The sequence below is a fragment of the Culex quinquefasciatus genome, chromosome 3 (assembly GCF_015732765.1).
Source record: "Culex quinquefasciatus strain JHB chromosome 3, VPISU_Cqui_1.0_pri_paternal, whole genome shotgun sequence".
NCBI classification, from domain to species: Eukaryota; Metazoa; Arthropoda; class Insecta; order Diptera; family Culicidae; genus Culex; species Culex quinquefasciatus.
Genome location: NC_051863.1, coordinates 127,254,417 through 127,275,898, shown reverse-complemented (window position 1 = coordinate 127,275,898; position 21,482 = coordinate 127,254,417). Strand labels below are relative to the sequence as shown.

Below are 21,482 nucleotides of genomic sequence, written 5' to 3'. Positions count from 1 at the left end.
GGCTATTTCGTCGTTCGAGAATGACAGGAAAAGTAAGTAGTTTCACGACGGAATTGCAAAAACTATATTACTAACCTTAGCGATGGTAAATTTGACGAAGAAATAACAATTGAGCACCTTAAATATAATTTTAATAAGAGAAACTGTGACTATCCAAGTCACCCCGGAATTCAAAATATGAATTTTCAACGCAAATTGTTTTTAAAGGCACTTTTGAAAAAAACCTTTTTTCAAAGATAGTGTATGGACCTTGTGTGGCCTACCCCAGTACATGTTTTGAAAATAATAATCTTGAGAAAAACCTTGACAGTTGGAAAATATTTCAAAAATAAATTGAAATCAAGATTGAAATCCTATCAATGTCACCCCGGTTTATGGTACGTAAATTACGAATAAATAAATGTCTTGGTCTTTCTCAACTACGGATAAGTAAAAGATCAAGGAAACTGTATTTATTGAGTGATACGCAGATAATCCAGAAATCTCGAAACAAAAAAAACTTGACTGTTGAACAGGGTGACTAGAAAAATATATATTTTATTAAATATGAAGCGATACCACTTGCTCGATTCTTTAGGTAATAATGAGGAACTGTGCTAAATGTACTGTGTGTAATATTTAGTGTCTTTTTGACGAAGGTGATGTGCAAATTAAATTTCTTACAAGAATCTCACATTTGGCCAATTTTGGGCGTGATTCGCGCCAGCTGGCAGAAAAATATTGAAGCGATATTTTTCCCCATACATTTTTGCGATTTTCCCCATATAAACTGCAACGATAAACAGCGACCCCTTAACCTTAACCGATTTGGCTCAAAATTGGCACAGTTACTTATTATTGCCTAAAGAATCGAGCCAGGGGTATCTCTAAAGATTTTCCAAAATTATCATTTTTTCTTATCGAATACACTGAAACCCCGTTGGTTTGATACCAATTGATGTAAAAAGGGGTAACTTTTTAGTTTGACACCCTCTTTCCACAGAGCTTACACTTACCACCAAACGTTTGATATGATAGTATGAGTGAGTCCCGTGTAAAAAATGGCAGTTCGTCACTTTTTAGTTTGACTTTGTCAAACCAACGGGGTGCAAACTGAAAAAGTGTCAAACGAAAAAGTGACCAACCACCGGGGGTTGAGTGTACAAGTTTTAAAACCTTAGGGCCTGTACGCAGCTTCAAAGGAAAGGGGTCAAGAAACAAATTTACGAGAGGGCGCGATTTCTTTGGGCTTTTCTCCACCCCTTTCCGGATTGCTTTAGCTGCCGATGCTGCCAATTTGAAATTTTCCTTTACAGGTTCCTTACCTAGTGCGTACACGGCTTTAGATATGAAAATCCCTTTAATAATTTCACATAAGTTTCGTTTCTAACATTATAAAAAATGAACGGCTACCCGGTAAAAGTGAAGGTTAATTGGGTGAAACAAAACAAACTCTTTTTTTCTTAATTTTAATTCTTTGAATGTGACTTTGGTTTCCTATAAAATAATATTGTAGGGGAGTTGGCGCATTTTCCACGGTTATTATACGGTTATCTACCTAGGGGAAGATTTTTTTTTGTAAAACCAATTTGTATGTGTATGCCTCTGAATGAATGGAGAAGATAATCTGAAACAATAAGTAAGGTAAAAAAAGGCTACACTGCATTTCTGCCTCCGACAAGTGACAATAACATGGCATCAATACCTCAGTTAGGCCAAATTTTATAATTGTAGGACGTTACACCTTGAAGTTAAGAGTTTATGATCACCAAAATATTTATATTTTTTTCAAAGCATATTCGCGTTTTATAGATTGTTGTAGAGAAATGTACGTAGTTTATTGTTATTTAAACAACACAAAAAGTAATAAAGAAAATTTAAAGAAAACATTTGGTGTTTAATTTTAAAATAACATTGTTTATTTCTCATTATAGCTATGTTTTTTATTTCACTTTTTTTTGCGTTTACCATCAAAACAGTGTGGATGCTGCTGCGTTGCAGAGGTTATCTGCTAAAGTTTTTTCTTCTTCTGTTCCATGCACCGTGACTGACGATGCAGTTGATGCTTTTGTTTCTAAACCGCGTGTGACTTATGTAGTCTTCCTTGTGTAGTTTTGTTCTCTTTGATTTCTGAATGATGTCTTGCTTTCACTACAAGTTTAAATTGTAACTATTGTTTCCCACACACGCACAAAGGGGTGAGTGTTATCTTCATAAATTGTTGTTAAGTGTTTTTTTTGCTTCTTTTGTATTTTCTGTGTGATGTTTGTGTGACTCACACATTTGATTTTTGTTTTCTTTGCTGACTTTTTCGCGTATTTTGTAAGAAAATAAGCGATAATCTAGAGAAATGACAATAATCATTCGAATCTACTTCGTCGCGATAGTTTTGCCACCTTGTCAAACCGTGTTATCAAATTGTGTATCAAAAAATATTCGAAAAAAACGAAATTCCTCTAACTTATTCGGCGAAAACGCTGCGCTAATAAAACGTAACAGTATTTTTATTTTGTTTTTAGCTTTTTTTTAGTTTGTTTTTGTTGTTTGCTTCCGCCTAGCTTTTCACTCCTGTGCTTGTTTTAACTTTTCATGTTTTTTCCTGCCTCTTCAATTTTGACTAATAAAAAGGCCACGATATTATTTCTTCTTTTCTAGTTTTTGTTGTTGTTTTTGCTGGTTTGTTTCAATTCATCATTCGTCATTGCTGCTTTCAATTTTAATGTTTTGTTATGTTTCCACTTTCATCGGATACTGACTTTCAGTGATTGATTGCTGTTTTCCTTGTCACTACTTGATCTGTTTGTTTGAAATTTCTTTTACTTTGACATCGCTTCAAGATTTTGCAAAGTTTCTGGTGGGGGAGTGCAATATCAGGAAGATTTCGAATCTCATTCTATTGGTGTTTTTGTTGTTGTTGTTTGGGATGTTAAAGCAGATGATTCCACCCCTGCGTTTGATTTGAAGTTTACCTCTTCAGCAATGTTTACGTTGGATCAAAGAACAAGGTTAGTAACACTGAAGGTGAGGTTGCTGTCAAATGCAGGGTTGGATTTATTGCCTTATCTGTTTATTAGATCTTTTAAATGGACAACGGGTTCACGGAAGAACAAAAGTATACGTTTTAATTATAAGGGTACCTAAAACGATTTCTCTTGCTAGTAAAGCATGGTTTAGAGTTGAACTCAAAGTTAAGCGATTTTGTGTTTCTACATTTTGATTACAAGTTTCCGCGGTATCGATTTGTTTCAAAGTGTGTATGTGTTCTTTTTTTGTTGTTTTTCTAAGGATTAGGATATTAGTTCATTAGCTTAGTTCTGCTTCTACTTGCGTTTGTTCCGTGCATTGCGGATAGACACTCAATAGAAGCGGAAAACGTAATTCACGTTGAAAACTACATGGAAAAGGGGGGAGGGTTTTTGAAAAATACATGCTTTCGGATGTCGTTTGCGTTCATTCATTCGCGTGTCTACGCTTGGGTTCAGTGTCGGACAAACAAAGGTGGAGTTTTGTAAGTCGGATTTGGCTGAGGATTGTGAAAATGTTTGAAGGATTGATTGTTTGGAGCATATTTCAGCATATTTCAGTTTATTTTTGGGGGACTTTTAGTCGAAAGTACAAATTGTGCAATGTCGGGGTTAGCTTTAGCGGTGCGGCATTTGTGTCATACCTTGGGAAATAGCAAGCACGTGGTTGGGACAGTTCAAGTCCGGATGGCGTTATTTCTTGTTAAAAATCCGCAAAAACGTGGACGTGTTTTATTTCATTTTTTCAGAAGATTTTCTAGCCGTTAATGCTTATTCGCAAGCTTGCAACGGTTTGTGAGTTGAAACTCCTCAAAAATTCGTATTTAAACAATCCTTCTAAAAATATGTCAGTGACAATTTTGTTTTTTGTTTAACCTACCACGCCTGCAAGGGCGATACAAATGTCTCAATTTTATAGCGTGTTTGTCCTGTTATACGTGTAAAAATCAGTCAATTTAATAAGTTTTTCTTTGTTATTTATTGTTTGAAACCCAATTCGACCGTATCTTTAAATTTCTTGAGCCTGTCCAACCCTGGTTCAACCAGGACCTATAGGCCTAGCCTTTCTTGTTTATTTTGGTTTTTTCTGGTTGTTTTCTATACGAGTGGGCAACAACGCGCGTGTATAAAAAGCGTTCAACTGCTGAAAAATATATGCTCAATCTAACGATTAGTATTTCTCTTTGTTTGCTATTCGCATTTTACTGTTTTGCTTGTTTTAACCAACAACAACTACGTAACATTATATTTTATGTTTTTGTTTGTATAGTATTGGTGATATCGCGTGATTTGCCATGGCATTATTTTCCTCATGTACTTGTGTGTTTATGTGGGTGTGTGTATCTGCTTTTGATTTCTCATTAATCAGTTTGACAAAACACCAATGAATCTGCAAAACCACATTTTTCAATGCTGAGTCCACCCCTGCATTTTGACAGGTGTTCACCTTTAGCGTTGCTCCCGTTGATTCAGCAAAAGCAATCAAGGTGTACAAAAGTGAAGGTGCGATTGGCGCAGGGGTGAACTCAACGTGAAAAACAAGGTTTGCTAGAAAATTGTGTGCGCGTGTGTTTTAAATTGTTTCTCTTCTCTTTTGCAATGCTTGGGTCGGGATTCTACAAGGGGAGAGAGCTAGTGGAAGCTAGGAAACGGCATTTTGAATTCTTGCAACTATCTGTGAGGTTATGTTTAAGTATTGCTGCGATGCGTCAGAAGGGTGGAAATGAAAATAGAGCAGTCTTTTGAGTGTTTTCAGCGCTATCTTTTTTCAATATTTTAAGGTGTTTGACGAATGTGCCCTATATCCAGGCAATTAGGCTTGAGCTGCTCTTTATACCGTTAGGATTTTTTTTTAACTTTTAACATCTCGGTACGAGAATTGAACTAACGATTCCCTGTGCGGATTTTTACTCTTTGAAGGGATTCTAGCTGCCGAGCCAGACGCGAATTGTGCCCTGTAATGGAAGGAATATTGAGCTACTTTGAACCACCCTAAAGTCCACGATCCATACAAAAAGACAGGGTTGTTTAACATCCCTGGCAGACGGTAATAAATAACAAAATTCATGCCATTTCAATAACAAATACTGTTAAAATAACAAAAAGTGTTAAAGAATCTTCTTGAAAAATCCTTTTTTGCATAAGAGTTTAGTAACAGTTCATGTTACCATAACAAAATTTGTTATTGGTCTGATATTGGCTGAAAGCCAAATCAACTTTGGAATACTATTTTTTGTTATGGAAGAATACCTGAAACTGTAATTAGGATGATCGGATCAGTTGTTAAAATAACAAAAAATAATAACAATGATTTGTTCGAAGAATAACTAAAAGTGTTACTAGTCTGTTATTACAATAACAATCTAATAACAACAATTTCATTACGACGAATAACAAATCTTGTTATAAATAACATAAAATGCGATTGGCCTAGTATTTTCAAATATCAATAAATGTTATTCCCAAGTTATTTCCGTCTGCTCGGGATACCAGTCTGGATAGATTACGTAGGATTTTTGTTTTGAACAAAAGCAGGTTAGAATGAAATTAGGATAATTTGGTTTTCTATTTTGTGAATACATCAATAAAGGGCAATTTGGAGAAGCATTTCAGATAACCTTCGTTTTCGCTTTACAAGCAATTAGGTTCTATGCCGTGACGTCATTTGACAGCTCGCGTGTTACTTATTTGACGTCTGAAGGATCTACTTATTTGACGTCTGAAGAATCGATAGAAACATGCTACCGGATCTCTTCCGGAAAAGTCGCGAAATATAGCAGTTTCTGCTGGTTTGACGTTTGCTGGGGTAGTCGAAAAAATGAAAACAAATCATCTTATTTTTATTTTTTAATAGTGAAGCTTTTTGTTTGAAGATTGATCGCACTGAAATCATTCAAAAACAACTAAAAAGAAGTAATTTTCAAAACGTTTATACAGTTTAACACTTGCTGTGCGTTTCGTGCTTGTTTTTATTTTCCAGATATTTTTTTGTTTGGTTGGGAAATTTTGCATACATTAAAACATGCCTGGTGCCCGGTTGATTGGTGAACGTGTGTGTTTCGTGTGTTGTTTGGTTTCGCCTTACATATTAGAGGTTCCAATATTCATGTTTTGCTAGATTTTTGTTGTCTCTTTATTTCTTTAGTAGCAGTAAACGTATATGCTTTTCCCACATTTGCTTCGTTTGGTTTTTTCTTTATTTGTTAAAAATTTAATCGTAGAGAAAACCAAAACCTAACTAGAAAACTCATAATCATTTGGTGTGTGTATTTGTGTGTTTGTCTGAGCTGTTAGTAAAACACAAAATTCCACAACCAGAAACGCATGTGTTAGTACCACGGATCTGCCTGATCAAAGTCAGTATTATAAGAGGAAAAAATAACAAGATTTGTACAGGTTGGTTCCGTTAAGGACGGTTTAAAAACATAACCTCAAATCATTTTTTTGAAAATATATCTTCCATGAATGTTCCACGCTCGTGTTTATTTTATTTTTATTATACATGTGATTAATTCTAGGTAGTCTGGAGTTTAACATGATAATTTCTTTTTAAAGAGGGGGGGATATTATTTCATTATGCATCTAACTGCTCACCGTTCTTCGACTCATACTAGTAACAACAACAATCAAACGAACAAAAGGCGAATAAAAAATAATCAACGTCACTAAGCTAAAAACTGTACCCTTAAGTCTAAACTTTATCCAAAGTTTAAATAACAATATGCACATTGATAACTAGACACCATGTTTTTAATTATTTTTGTTGTTTTTTCTTCTTCCTTGTTTTGCTTAAACTTACTCTTAACTCTTGCTTAAGTTTTCCCCTGGCCGCAGCTATCGTCTTTCAGCAAGTTTCTCTTCTTCTTCTTTTATAAAATATTCCCACCCTTAGTCGATCTAGAAAACAAAACAAAAACAAAAAACCCTAAGCAAAAAACACAGTTCTTCACTGAAAGCCAGCGACGACTGTCGCCAAATCTCAGAAATTTCCTACATAATCTCATCGCTTCGGACTCTTCTAAAAACTCTGGTACTTGGAGGGGGCGTCCAATGGTCTCCGCTCACACGCAGAACAACACATTTCGATCGGTCTCTTGCACGCGCTCATTCGTCATTGGAAAAAACGGGGAGGGATGGTGGAAGCTAAGCTGCCCGGAAGTGCCGCCGGTTCTTACAGCAGCAGTCGGGCGAATTCTGGAAAAGAAAAGGATTCAAATTAGTGAAAAAGTACTTTTTTCATTAGACGTTGAATTTGCGCCAATATCTTATTTTTGCATTGGGATCGTGCAAAATCTAATACCGAAAACTTTTTTTTTTACATATTGATTTTCGGAAAAAAATATTTTTAAATCATTTCTAATTACAAAATCTAATTTACAATCAAAAATAACTTAACCTTTTTTAAGGTTATAAGCATTTTTAAGTGACATTTTTCGAAATGTGATCTGTCTTTCGCTATTTAAAATTAATTCAAAATATTTTTTCAGAGGTGCTTTTACTTCATTTGCCAATTTAAATTTCAACAAAGATAATATATTTTAAATTTTCGCCTGAAAATTGCCTATAACTTGGAAACTGTCCATTTTTTCTAAAAAGATTGTTAAGACATTTTTGCTTATAAATTTATTTATTTATTTTAAGATGACTGTTTTTTTTTTGCCTTCCTCACTGAGGTAAGGCTATAATCCTGCTCTAAAATTGAACTTTTTAATTAAAGCTCGAAAACCCACCTTGATGCATACATATCGACTCAAAATCGAAAACTGAACAAATGTCTGTGTGTATGTGTGTGTGTATGTGACCAATAATGTCACGCAGTTTACTCAGCACTGGCTGAACCGATTTTGACCAAACCAGTTGCATTCGACTTGGTTTAGGGTCCCATACGGTTCTATTGAATTGTTTGAAGTTTCGATTAGTAGTTCAAAAGTTATGTATAAAAATGTGTTTTCGCATATTTTCAGAAGTTGAATAAATGGCAGTAAACTGAACCAAATATCATCATGTTATACATCGTTAGTTAGGTAATTGAAAGACCTTTCCAACGAGTCTAAAACATTGACGATCTGGCAACCCTGTCTCAAGCTATGACCACTTAAGTGACATTTATTTACTTTTTTGTAGCCGGATCTCACTTAAATGTATGTAAACAATGTCCGGATCCACCATCCGACCCATCATTGGTTAGGTAATCGAAAGACCTTTCCAACGAGTCTAAAATATTGAAGATCTGGCAACCCTGTCTCGAGTTCTGATAACTTAAGTGATATTTATGTACTTTTTTGTAGCCGGATCTCCCTTAAATGTTTGTAAACAATGTCCGAATCCATCATCCGACCCATCATTGGTAAGGTAATCGAAAGACATTTCAAAAGATTCTAAAACATTGCAGATCTGGCAACCCTGTTTCGTGTTCTGACCACTTAAGTGATATTTATGTACTTTTTTTGTAACCGGATCTCACTTAAATGTATGTAAACAATGTCCGGATCCACATCCGACCCATCGTTGGTAAGGTAATCGAAAGTCCTTTCCAACGAGTCTAAAACATGGAAGATCTGGCAACCCTGTATCAAGCTATGACCACTTAAGATTGCACTTATGAGCCCTTGAGTGATATGTGTGTTTTTTGTATTCCGGAACTTAACGAAATCAGACGAAATTTGTGTCCAAAGCCATCATATCACATATCACCCATTGTTGGAAAAGAGTGAGGAAGGCACCAACCACATAGGTGGATTAAGTTAGTTTTAAATTATGTTTAACAATATTTTAGTCAAATTTACATTTTTTCAACAAATCAAATTTTGATACTATCCGAAACTTTTTTGATTTTGAACTTCGCTACTTCGAATGCAACACTTAAACGTCAAAACTGGGTTGTCAAACTAATGCTTTCGTTTCGATCTCTTTGTTGGTAGATTTGCTTATGACAGCTGTCAGTCGTTACAATTCCGAATTCGGATTCACTTATTTGAATGCAGTTCTATTCGAATTAACGAATCCGCTCTGTAATCACATGTCTACCCAAGTAACATTTTAGGCTTTATCAAAGCTGTCAAAAATCAAAAATCAAACCATCCACATTAACGACCCCCGGGTCTTTTGTGGTCTCTATTGCAAGTTTTTGCTCGAACCTAGGAGTCCGAAAGCTTGAATGGGGAGAGCACCCAAACCTCTTTCAACTCCAAGGAACCTTCCACCCCAGTGTTTGAACTGACGACCTTTGGATTGCGAGTCCAACCGCCGCCAGCGATTCCACCGGAGTAGGCTTGGTTTGGTGTGTTGTTTGTACTTATGGCATGGAGACGACTCCTACACCTGGAATGACCTAACGGCCTAACAACAACCAAGGCCGGGACTGACATTTTACTTCCTCATCCGATGCAATGTTGGAGCAGATGGGAATCGAACAGAGAATCATCCGCTTACAAAAACGGACATCGTAACCATTCGACCACGCACTGCTCCTCAAAGCTGTCACAACCGCTATAAAACCTATCAGCCAAAACCAACATTAAAACCACTAAGTCGTAACAGCCTCCCCAGAACCCCGATAAACCCCACTTAAAACCCAAAAGGACCTCCGCAGAAGGTCACGGCCTATTTATAAAACCTACATAGTTCAAGGCTTTACAACTGAATCCCAACAACATCCTCAAAGCCTTGATAAAACCTTTGTTAAAACCTAGTCAGGAGTTAAGGAAAAATTACATTTCATACGTTTTTAAACGTCTTTTGCCAAATAGGTTTTATTTTGGCAAAAAATAAGTCTTTGTCTTGCCAAATGATAAAATGGAGATGATTTGCAATATGGCGGGCCAAATTTGGAACTCACATGAGCTTGTGGGCCAAATGAGAAAAAATTGTTTATTTGAAAAGTACATTTTTCTGATTAGTTTGCAATACGTCTTAACAACCATTGTGGCCTCCGACACTTAATTGTTCTTTCTTGTTCGAAAAAAATCAAATGTTTTGAGTAAAGAGCATTAAAAGGACGTGCAGATGAACAATTCAAAACATAACTGAATTTGATAATTCGTAAATTGATCGAGGATCGATCGAAAAACGGCTTTGTTTACACTTGGCGCTTAGGACCTTATGAAAACTAACCCTTGATTCATAAGCTGATTTTTTTAAATTTTGATATGTTGTTGAAAACATTTTCGAGGACAAAAAATGATATTTTTCCAGAAGTTTTGTTCAAAAAAGCTTCGAATTAATTGGTTCAAATTTATTAAAATCAATAAATAAAAGTTTGGCTTGTATTTTCAAATTTTATATTTTTATAACCTCGTTGGCCAGAGTCGAGGGACATAAACTTCAAAAAAATATTTGCAGCGGTCTAAATTAAATTGAATAGAATAGAATAAAAAAAATCGATATTTTGGCAACATTTAATTATAAAAAAATGATCAAAAAGTTAAGACAATTTATACACTCAAAAAAATGAGTTCGCGTAAACGTGAACAGCGTTCATGCCAACGGGAACCAGGAAGAAAACTGTTCACTTTCATGGTGCAATGCACTATAAAAGTTGAACAGTTTTTTTCCTGGTTCCCGTTGGCATGAACGCTGTTCACGTTTACGCGAACTCATTTTTTTGAGTGTACTTCAGCTTGTTTATTCGGAAATTCCCGGAAAAACATATTTTTTTTCGGGAAACAGAGAATTTTTTTTTTTTGGGAAATCTTTTTTTTGCCCGGGACGGAAAATTGGACGCGTGACGGGTAGATGCATAAATCTAAATTTTAACCAAATTCACGTGTGACATTTCACCAGCAAGTGTAGATATGAAATAGCTGTTCCGCCGAATAATCCAGGTGATGATTTTTTTTTTCATTTTACCGATCTTTCGTGCGTGAGATTGGACAGCCATGCTCCCTTCCGTTATTTTTCTCGTCATCAGATTTTCTTTTCATGATTTCATGAATCGCTGGCTGTGTGTAAAATTACATATTATCATGTGTAATTTCACATACTCAACGTAATTTGCGGTAGAATTGCATCGACGAAGAGGTAATTTAAAACCATAAATTTGCTGAGTTACGGGCTAGAGCAATTCTAGCCCAAAACAAGAATTTTTTAGGCACTTTTTTATCGACCCTCTCCGATTTCAATAAAATTTTGTAGACATGTTACCCTACGCTTATATAAGCCATTTTTGTGTATAGGGAGCCAGTTTCACTCGGTGATGACATTTGAGAAGGGCGTAAGTGTTTTATATATTTTTGTATTTCGCAATTTAAATATTGCTGTACCTCGAAGCCATTGCAACTTATCAAAAAGTGGTCAAAGACAAACTTGTAGGAAATTAGACAGCTTTTCTGAAAAATACACTGAAAGTAAAAAACATGCCGCTTCTATGAGATTTTTGATTTTCAATAAAAGAACGCTCCCTATGTGAAAATTAAAGTGTAGAAATTTCATAAAAGGTTTCCATTGCGCTGAAAATTTTAGAATCAAACAAATCATATCATACAAACTAAGACGAAACAAGAAAAGAAAACAAAGAAACGAAATTTCCTGTAAAACAATCATTTATTGCATACTATATTTATTTATAACTCAAGACGTAGCAATGACGCGTGGTCACTCTCACTAGTCACCCTGTTTTAGACGACGCAGTTTCTGCTGCAGAATCATTCTTTAACTATATTTTTAATTCCTAAACCAACAGCTCAACCGTTGCAGAACAAACCTATCTATCCAGAGCAGGATTTGGAACTGATTCTTCAGCACTATTTTATGTTGTTTTCTTCTTTCGCTTTCCAGAAGTAAGTAGTCGGGTTTCAACTTTTGGTTCTAACACTAGATACTATAAGACTTGCACTTGCACTCTTTGTTTTCTTTTGTTTTGCTAATTAAATATCATACACAATTTGGGAGCACAATCTTTTGGGACGGAAACCAGCTTCCATTCCCAGGGGTCCAAGGGGAGAGGGGGAAGGTGGGGGGGATAAAGGATACAAGGGGGTTGTTTGTGTGATTTTTGCGAGGAGAGGGGGTGGCAGTCCTGGTTCCACACTCCTCTATTTCCGCCCAACGGGTTGCACTAACGTGTCGATATTGTTTAGGAAAAAGTTCTGGAAGTCTGTGGGATAAAACAAGAGAGATAGTAAAAGAGAAGGGAGAGGGGTTTTTTTTAGAAAGGATTTTTATTTAAATTTATTTTCAATGCGAATTTCTGCGCGTATTTTACATGAGCCAAATGCATTGCTGGGAGTTTGGGTGGTGACACGGGGTTTAGTCGAAGGGAAAGGATTGGGGGGACACGTACACACTCACATGACATTAACCAGCGTTCCTTGGGCGAAACACACACAGAGCCTAACATGCGTGTGAACTGTACACAGAAAAAAATACAGCAAATGAGCCACGTGTTGGTGACCTCTATCAGCTAGCAGTATCGAGCAGCAGGAGTTCAGAGTTGTTTTATGAACACTATTTTTTGTGAATAAAGTTTTATGATTTGAAATCAAATATAACTTCAAATATTACCATTATTTCTTAGTATGACTTGGTGATAATTTTTTGAAATACGTTGAATAAAATTAGTAATTTAAAACTTGCGATGAATTTCTAGTTTTCGTTTTATATTCGTTCGGCATGATTGGAAAGTTTGCAAAAAAAGAGGAACAGATTTATAGTATTTATTTTGACATTGACAGCGCCGTACCTAGGGGTTGGCGCGGTTGGCGACCGCCAAGGGCGCCAGCCCTTGGGGGGCGCCGAAATCGATGATTGTACAAAATTTTCATGTCAGCTATAACATCCTCATTAGATATTTGAAACAGAAAGGCGCTGAATTATAAAATAGAATTACAAATAGCTAGATAATTTGGTTTTAATATAAAAAATATTTTTGGGGCGCCAAAATCAATCTACCGAAATGTTTTGAAAATTCATACTTAATGCTAAATTTATTTTTCATCAAAGAAGGGGCGCTCAATTGGCAAAAATTTAAAAGAGTTCTAGAAGAGCTTATCAAAATAAATACACGTTTAAGTTTGGACCGTTGTATAATGAAGTTTAAGTCATACCTTCCAAACTAAAAAAATTCCAACTATATGTTATTTTCACGTTTCTTTGGCTGTGAATCGCTATCAGCCAAATTGTGACAAAATTATGGTCATATTTTGAGCTTCTTTGAAATAGGAATTATTTTAACATAAAAATATATTCCATTCTTTCAAAATTTTCACATTCTCGAGTTAAGAAATGGCCTTTGAAATATTTTCAGCTCGATTTCCCCTTTTGTTTATTGAAATTCGTGCATTGAAATTTGCATACTCTTTTTCAAAATACTAGAGTTTTGAAATTGGAAAACTGCTGTAAATTTTCACCAATAAGACCAACATTATTTGAACTCTAAAACAAGTCTTACAAACTGATCGCTTGACAGTGGAGGGAAGTTGTGACGGACAGGTTGAGTTGAGGAAAGGAGTTTTTTTTCTACAAAAATGAAATGATGAGCGATGAAGTCACTAATTCTAAAAGTCTTATGTTCTTAAATTCTACAAATCTATTTTCTTATTTCCTAATTTTTTGAATTCTTAAATTCCTCAATTTTTTTTTTAAATCAGAACCGGAGCGTTTGGTACGGTATGCCCACGCATCCTTCCTCCCCTGTAGATTCTGTGAAATGTGATCCGTTCTCAGAATCCTCTCTGCGGTAAACACAACGCAGTAGGGCTGGCCGCTTTAATTTTTGTTTTACATTTTCGGGTGTTTTTGGATGTACTGCAATTATTAATAATGACAAGAAAAGTGCTTGGGGCGTGATCTAATCATAAGACTTTCCAGCATGCTTTCATCGGACTGGCTGCGTTTGTGTTAGATTAGATTAGACAATAAGACCAACATTATTTGTTCAGAAAAAAGTTTTCAAAGCATATCACTTTTTCAGTTTTATCTTAATAACCCAGGGGTGACCAAAGTATGGCCCGCGGGCCAAACGTGGCCCGTGATGTGATTATTTGTGACCCGTGGACCCGTTTTGAATGATCACGTAAAATGGCTCTTTGGCCCATCAGTAAATTAATTTTGTAATTTTTACAAATTATGTGTTTATTAAAGGTTTTTTTTTTTAATTTAGAAGGTTTTTTTTAATTTAGAAGGTTTTTTTTTTTAATTTAGAGGGTTTTTTTAATTTATAAAGGTTTTTTTTTATTTAGAAAGTTTTTTTTTAAATTTAGAAGGTTTTTTTAATTTTTCCTTCTCTTGAAAATCCATTATTACAATGGGAATCCACAGGGAAGTCATTTAGGGCCGTTTCTTTTCCTGTTGTATATCAATGATGTCAATTTCCTGCTTCGCTGTCCTAAACTATGCTACGCTGACGATTTTAACTTGTATGCTATAATTAAGAGGCCTACTGACATGGAAGATTTGCAAGCTCAGGTTGATTTATTTGCTGACTGGTGCCGCTTGAATCAGATGGTTCTCAATCCTTCAAAATGTTCGACAATTACATTCACCCGTAAACGCTGCCCAACGTTTTCAGTTACAAAATTCTTGGTAACCCACTTACCCGTGACTCTTTTGTCAAGGATTTAGGCGTGTTGTTGGATTCGAAGCTTTCTTTTAAAAACCATTTCCTATTTGTGCTCGAAGGCTTCTAAACAGCTAGGAATGATTTTAGAATGACCAAATATTTTCGCGACGTCAATTGCCTAAAAATTCTCTATCTTTCCTTAGTTCGCTCCACCCTAGAGTACGGTTCAGTTGTGTGGGCTCCATATTATCATAATGACATTGGACGAATCGAAGCGATTCAACGTAAATTTACAAGATTTGCTTTAAGACATCTTGGTGAGTGTCCAAATTACGAAACTCGTTGCTCTATGCTCCACCTTGATCCTTTGAGTGTTCGTAGAGAAGCTGCTAAAGCCTTTTTTGTTGCTGACCTTTTCCGATCAAACATCAACTGTCCTTTTCTAACGAGTGAACTGAACGTCAACATTAGACGCCGGGTGCTTTGCTCACACTCTTTTCTCGTTATACCTGGAGCCCGTACAAATTATGCCTTCAATGAACCTGTTTCTAGTATGTGCAGGGTTTTTGAACGTTGTTACCCCTTTTTCGATTTCCATTTGTCTCGTCCCCGTCTGAAGCATGATATTTTTAATTTTCTCAGGGAAGCATATGTGTTTTGACAAAGGTTTAGACCGGTTTATTTTTAGTTAGTTTTATTTATTTATTTATTTATTTATTTATTTATTTATTTTTTACATTGTGCTAGTTTAGTTTGTTAGCTTAAGTTTGATTGTATATATCCTCTATGTCATTTGGATTGTAAAATCTGTTGATAATAAAAAATAAGAGGTTTTGTGCCTATTTGAGAAGGACCCATCGGTAGGCGTTCCACTCAAACGGGCTTTTCCCTCATATAAAACATATAAAACATATAAAATTTCAATTACATCAAAATGAACTGTAGTACAAATCATAGTAGAAAGGAACTCCAAAACTCTATAAGGTTATTAGATTTACGAAATTGTGAATTGATTATTTACTAATAAAAACAAATTGAATTGAATTGTTTTAGTTGAAATTGGAAGAATAATTTTTGAAACTCCTTTTGCAATTATTTATTATTGTAGTTGAACTGCACTTAAAAATAAAATAACGTCGTTAAATTAATATTTCAAGGAAAATATAAATGCATTTAATTAAATTTTAAAAACATTTTCAAAATATTTGTGAAATAACTTTTGTTTTCAGCATTCACCCACAAAATGGTCAACCACCCCTCAAACTTGACCAGACCGTAGAAAATAATCTTCTAACAACATATTAGCAGAGATCTTCCCTGATTTTTTTGTCGAGGCATGAAAATTGCAGTAATAAGCTTTTGAATTATTTTTTTTAAGTTTTGTTGATTTTACTAATTTGATTAAATTGATAGGAAGCTTTGGTCAGAGTCGAGGGACATAAACTTCAAACAATATTTGCAAAGGCCCAAATTGGTATTGACGAATTATTGTTCTGCCGCTGCATGTTGAAATAGTAGTTTATGCAACAAGCTGCAAAAAGAGGATTTTTTCAGCACGAGTCGTACATTTATCCAACGAGGTTCACCGAGTTGGATAAATACGAAGAGTGCTGAAAAAATCATGTTTTGCAACGAGTTCCATACAACATTTTTTTGCAATTCCAAAAAACACACACTGAGTGGAATTTTATGTCAAATTTTCATGTATTTTGTCAATAAATCGTTTAAATCAAAAAAATGTTGAAAAGTGTTACTTTTCGAAACAAGTGCTGAAAAGTTCAACTTTTCAGCACCCATTTGAGTGCTGAAAAGTAGAACTTTTCAGCATTTATTTTGAAAAGTGTTGCTATTCGATTCTGTTATTTTTGGTACAGAAAAGTAGGCTATTTCGTCGTTTAAGAATGACAGGAAAAGTAAAAAGTTTCACGACGGAATTGCAAAAAATTATATTTCGATGCCGGTGTGCTTTTTTGAACTAAGCTTGCTAAGCAGGCTTAGAAATATGAAATCAGCTAACAAGTTATGGCAAAATTTATCATGATTGAGCATTTAATTATGTGCCTGCTATCATTATCGATGTTATGAAATCTGAGAAAAAATTCAGCCAGCTAAACCTCTATATTAAATGTTCAATTCAACCTATCTCATATTATAGGGAAAAATAAAACATAAAATAACTGTGTTTCTGAATTTAACCATATTAAGGTCTCCAATTGCAAAACTCATATTGAAGCTAGTATTGTAACTAGTATTGAAGCAATCATTGAAAATTAATATCAATTTATCAAAATGCTTGTAAATTTGGGAGGGGCGCCAAATTGGTGCTTCGCCAAGGGTGACGTGGACCCAAGGTACGGCTCTGCATACAAACATTTCAAAAGGGTCAAACATTCAATATCACGGCCTTTGGAAATGTTAGTCTTGATTTAAAAAATAAATAAAAGTATTGTTTTCGAAAGATCGGAAAATTTCACCTTTCATATTTAACATTGTAAATCGGACTATTAGTTGCTGAGATATCCACATTAGAAAAAGGTGGGTTATTTGGGTGAGACTTAGAAAACATTAATTTTTCTGAATTTAAATCTTTGCATGGCAATATCTCAGCAACTAAAGGTCGTATCAACAAAGTTCAAAAAAGCTAAATGTAAAGAATTTTCTCAGCTTTTAAAAATATTATTTTCATGAGAAACCATTTTTATTGTTTTTTTTCTGTTCCAAGTGATTCATAATTTAAACTTTTTATTAAAATTTATTTTTTGATGGATTCATAAGAATCGCAATTTAAGAATTTGACTTTTTGAAATTTCCCTGTTTTTTCAATATTTACAAATTTTCAACTCGTTTTGCAACACCTTGTCTAATCGATGAACTCCCGGTCACCACATCGCCATCGACATGGCTTGAGGTGTCAGCACGAGGATGCTGTACAAACGGTGGGTGGGATTGAGCTTAGGATGATGTATGTTCAGTGCGCTCAGCCACGCTCTTCTACTACTAATTCTGTACATTCGCCACGAGAGGAAGCGAATCTTTTCCATTCCATTCCATCGGAGTGCCATTTCTATGCTGACGGTCGTCGGAGCCCCGAGCTGTGAGCCACTTAGCCGCAAGGATTAGCGTTGAAACGTGATGCGATCAGGACTGGACTTTGGGTGGGGTGGGGGATGGAGGGGGGGGGCAAAGAAACAGGACACACATACACAGCGACAACCACGCGCACACCCACAAACGCTACCGGCGGCGGTTCTAGTGGTCAACAAGTTGGATGCTTCCGCTTGGGTTGATTGGTTGACTTGGGGAAACTCTTTGTACAAATGACTAGGCTGCTTGGCGGAATAGGAATATTTGTTAGGTATTTCTGGTTGAATGATTGATGAAAGTGAGATTCATTATTTGTTAAAAGTCTGCAGAAAAATTGCAAGTAGATAAAGCTGTACAAAATGTATTTTCAAACGATTGAGTGAGAGTGACTACGCAGTTTTACTGACCTAAGTTATCGGAACGATCTACGGTCTAATTTCATAATTGTGTGTAAAATTTAGCAATCCTCATTTTTTTACAATTCATAGTTGTTCAAATGATCAAATTTACTAATAATTAATATTAATAATTTTAATTTTGCAAATAATGCTTACAAAATAACATTTCCAAATGAATGAAAATTCCATTTTATTATTCATAATCTGATTGAAAAAGTTGCTGAATAAAGATAGAAATTACTCCAACTTTGCCATACACGAGATTAAATAAAATAAACCAAATCAGGACTGGAGCCATGTAGGTTTTTCAAAGAAGTAAGATCATAAGATCCCGTTTAATTACTTTGCAAATTCCCGGATTTTTTCTCAAGGGATTTTCAAAACAAAATTAAATTCAAAAAATTGGTTATCCCGGGAAAATCATTCTTTTTCGACCTTCTTAAAATTATAATAAAACCTTCAAATTTAATTTGTTTATGACGATGTATTTTGTAAATTTATTAATTTAATAACATTTAAATGATAATTTGGTTTTACTAAAATGAATGCGTCACTAATTATATATCATTTTGCAATGCAATAAATCTTCACCAAAATGAATCACGATGCGAAATATTCTAAAACTAAAACAATCACTGTATGAACAACAATTCAGACACACTAGTTGTACAAAATTACAGCAAACACTAAATGTAAATGCATTCGATGATCTTTTGTGCGGATGCAACGTTTGAGCAATTTGCTTTTCAAGCCTCAAACCGAACCCAAAAAGCAGCTTCAGCAAACCCGGCCGGCACCCACCAACCCGCAGGAGGGGCATCCACACTCACCTTCGTAGTTGATTCTGCCGTCCTTGTCGGCGTCGGCCAGCTCCAGCATCTCGTTCAGCTGGTACTCTGTCACGTTCTCGCCGATCATGTCCATGGCCGATTTGAGCTCGTCGCGCGTGATGTACCCGTTGCCGTCGCGGTCAAATACCCTAAAGTGAGAATTTGAGACAATTAGATTCGAAAAAAAGGACTGAAATACGGGGATGGTCTTACCGGAAGGCGGCCACCAGGTCCTGGGTGAGGTCATCGTCGGCGGCCTGGGTCGTGCTGGTGCTACTACTGCTGCTGCTGCTCGTGCTGCTCTCTGCTGCTTCCTTGAGGGCCTGAATGCGGGCAACCCACTGGAGGAACTCGGTTTCGTCTATCAGTCCACTGCCTGCAAGAATAAAACAATGAAAGACATTTTTTAGTTACTGGCGGAAGAATCGAAGCAAGCTCATCTCAAGAACCATGCGTCTCCATAGAATTACTAGGGAAAGAGATATTCTGAGGAGACGCATGATCTTTCAAAGTATTTTGTTCAAGCTTGTGTGGATTTTGTATGAAAAATTTATGCCAAAAAGTTTAAACTTTCCTGCTCAGTAGATGAAAATAACATGGAAAGTTGTAACATAAAGAAGGTTGTGTTACTTTTTGAATCCGAATCTGTGTCCCAAATTGATCACAATTTGATCTAAATTTCAGATAACCAAATTGAAAGTTTAAGTCTCGTTTAGGTTCAGTAAAGAAATATCAACCATCAGTTTAATTCCATTCGTAAATGAGCAGTTTTCTAGAATTTCGTAAAACAAACCTGATTATAATTTTTGTATTTTTGTTTTGTAGGAAACTTTGACCATCGACTCCTTATGTCTAAATAAGCCATTTTGCATAATTGGTTGTCTTCATACAAATTTGGGGGCTGTCCATGAAAAACTGCTATGAAAACATTCGGAAATCTGTTTCTTGAGAATGGATTTTCTGGTCGATTTGGTGTGTTCGGCAAAATTGTAGGTTATGATTAGTGTGGATCAATCGGACCGCGCACTGGACTCACAATCCAGAGGTCGCCGGTTCGAATCCCGCGGCGGGCGCTCTAAAATTCTTTGTGTAAATATGGGTATTCGGCGCCGTCGCTCCGTGCCATACTTTCATACACTTAGGAGCCCAGGGCGGCGAAGTCCTTGTAGATAAAAGGAAGACACTAGTGGTTGGTACTAGCAATGGTGGCCGACAGCTATAAAGTCAACTTCGATTAGAACTATTCTAAAAAAAATGTTGAAATTTAAAAAAAACTCTCAATTTTTCAATAACTTTTTATTACAAAAATAAAATAAAAAATTACAGCGGCGAGAAAGCCGAGCGGGTTGGGGCGCGGACTTGTTAATTTAAATATGACTCTCGCCAGATTGATGTTATTTTTGGGGTGAACAGACGAGATTTTTTTTCTTTGGTACATGCTTTTTGTGTACACGTTTTCTCATACAATATTACATGCTTTTGCTCACAAAGGTAATGTGCATGATTTTGCATGCGATTTTACAAAGAATTTTTTTACTGTGTTCGAAAAGCTGAGAATTTTTTAAACAATTTGATTTTGAATACATTGTTGAAACGACCATTGGTTGCTGTGATAAGGTGTTTATATAAAATGATGAAGTTTTGTGTCACTTGGTTTATGCACGAGCCCTAATCAAAAATGAGTTTTTTCAAGTTCTACTCAATTGACCCTTAGTTTTTAATCGATGATATCATGGAAACCATTGATCACAAATTTTCGATGCTAAAAGATGAAAAAAGTACGAAGTTTTCGCAACTTTTTGAAATAAATATTGTCAGATTTTTAAATCACGACTTACATTTCAATAGAGCCAAATAATATAATTTGAGCCTTAAAAAACTAATTTTTGGTCATTTTTATTCTTCGCTAGGCAATTTCTCAGCTACCAAGGGTCGGATCATGTACAAAATAATAAATTGTAGAGAATTTTCACAGTTTTTTGAACATATATTTTTTTAAAGATGGACATGGAGGAACACTAGGGTGACATTAAAAAATCAACATCAGGGATACCCTTTGGTTCGATTCTGTACGCAATAATAGGTAACTGTGCCAATTTTGAGCCAAATTGGTTAAGGTTTGCTTTTTATTGTTGAAGTTTATATGAAGAAACCTTAACCAATTTGGCTCAAAATTGGCACAGTTTCTTATTATTGCCTAAAAAATCGAGCCAGGAGGTATGTCTTGAGATTTTCCAAAATTTTAAATTTTTCTTGTCGCTCTAATGAACACTATCTTTTTAAATAAAAAAAAATTGGAATATTTTACGCCCATAACTCGAAAACGATGATTTTATCAATATTTTAGGGAGCGTTTTCTTATTGCGCAACGCAAATATTTGGATTTTAGGACCCCCTCCCTATCGTAACAAAATGTCATTACAAATTAAAAAAAAAATATTTAAAAAAATATTTTTGTTTTTTTTTAAATAGCGTTCAGTTTTGAAAAAAAACTGCATCGAAAACTCAAAAGTGATGAAATAGTAGTTTTTTGCAATTCCGTCTTGAAACTTCCTACTTTTCCTGTCATTGACGAAACAGCCTACTTTTTTCTACTAAAAATAACAGAATCGAATAGAAACACATTTTAAAACAAATGCTGAAAAGTTCTACTTTTCAGCACTGTAATGGG

At 35.4% G+C, this 21,482-nt stretch overlaps 1 protein-coding gene across 14 annotated transcripts in view; it reads right to left on the bottom strand.

Moving 5' to 3' along the window:
• Nucleotides 1-1,931: 1,931 nt before the first annotated feature.
• Nucleotides 1,932-21,482, bottom strand: part of LOC6049317 (calcium-binding protein E63-1) — a 199,168-nt gene continuing 179,617 nt past the window's right edge. For 13 of the 14 annotated variants that reach the window (XM_038264047.1, XM_038264049.1, XM_038264048.1 and 10 more), the window contains 3 exons: nt 19,025-19,187; nt 18,812-18,960; nt 11,525-12,096 (listed from right to left, as the gene is read on the bottom strand). In XM_038264047.1, coding sequence (XP_038119975.1) covers nt 12,035-12,096; nt 18,812-18,960; nt 19,025-19,187 — 374 coding nt within the window. In that variant the 3' untranslated portion in view covers nt 11,525-12,034. Of the gene's footprint in view, nt 7,197-11,524; nt 12,097-18,811; nt 18,961-19,024; nt 19,188-21,482 lie in introns of those variants that run through there. The other variant, XM_038264046.1, reaches the window with a different exon arrangement.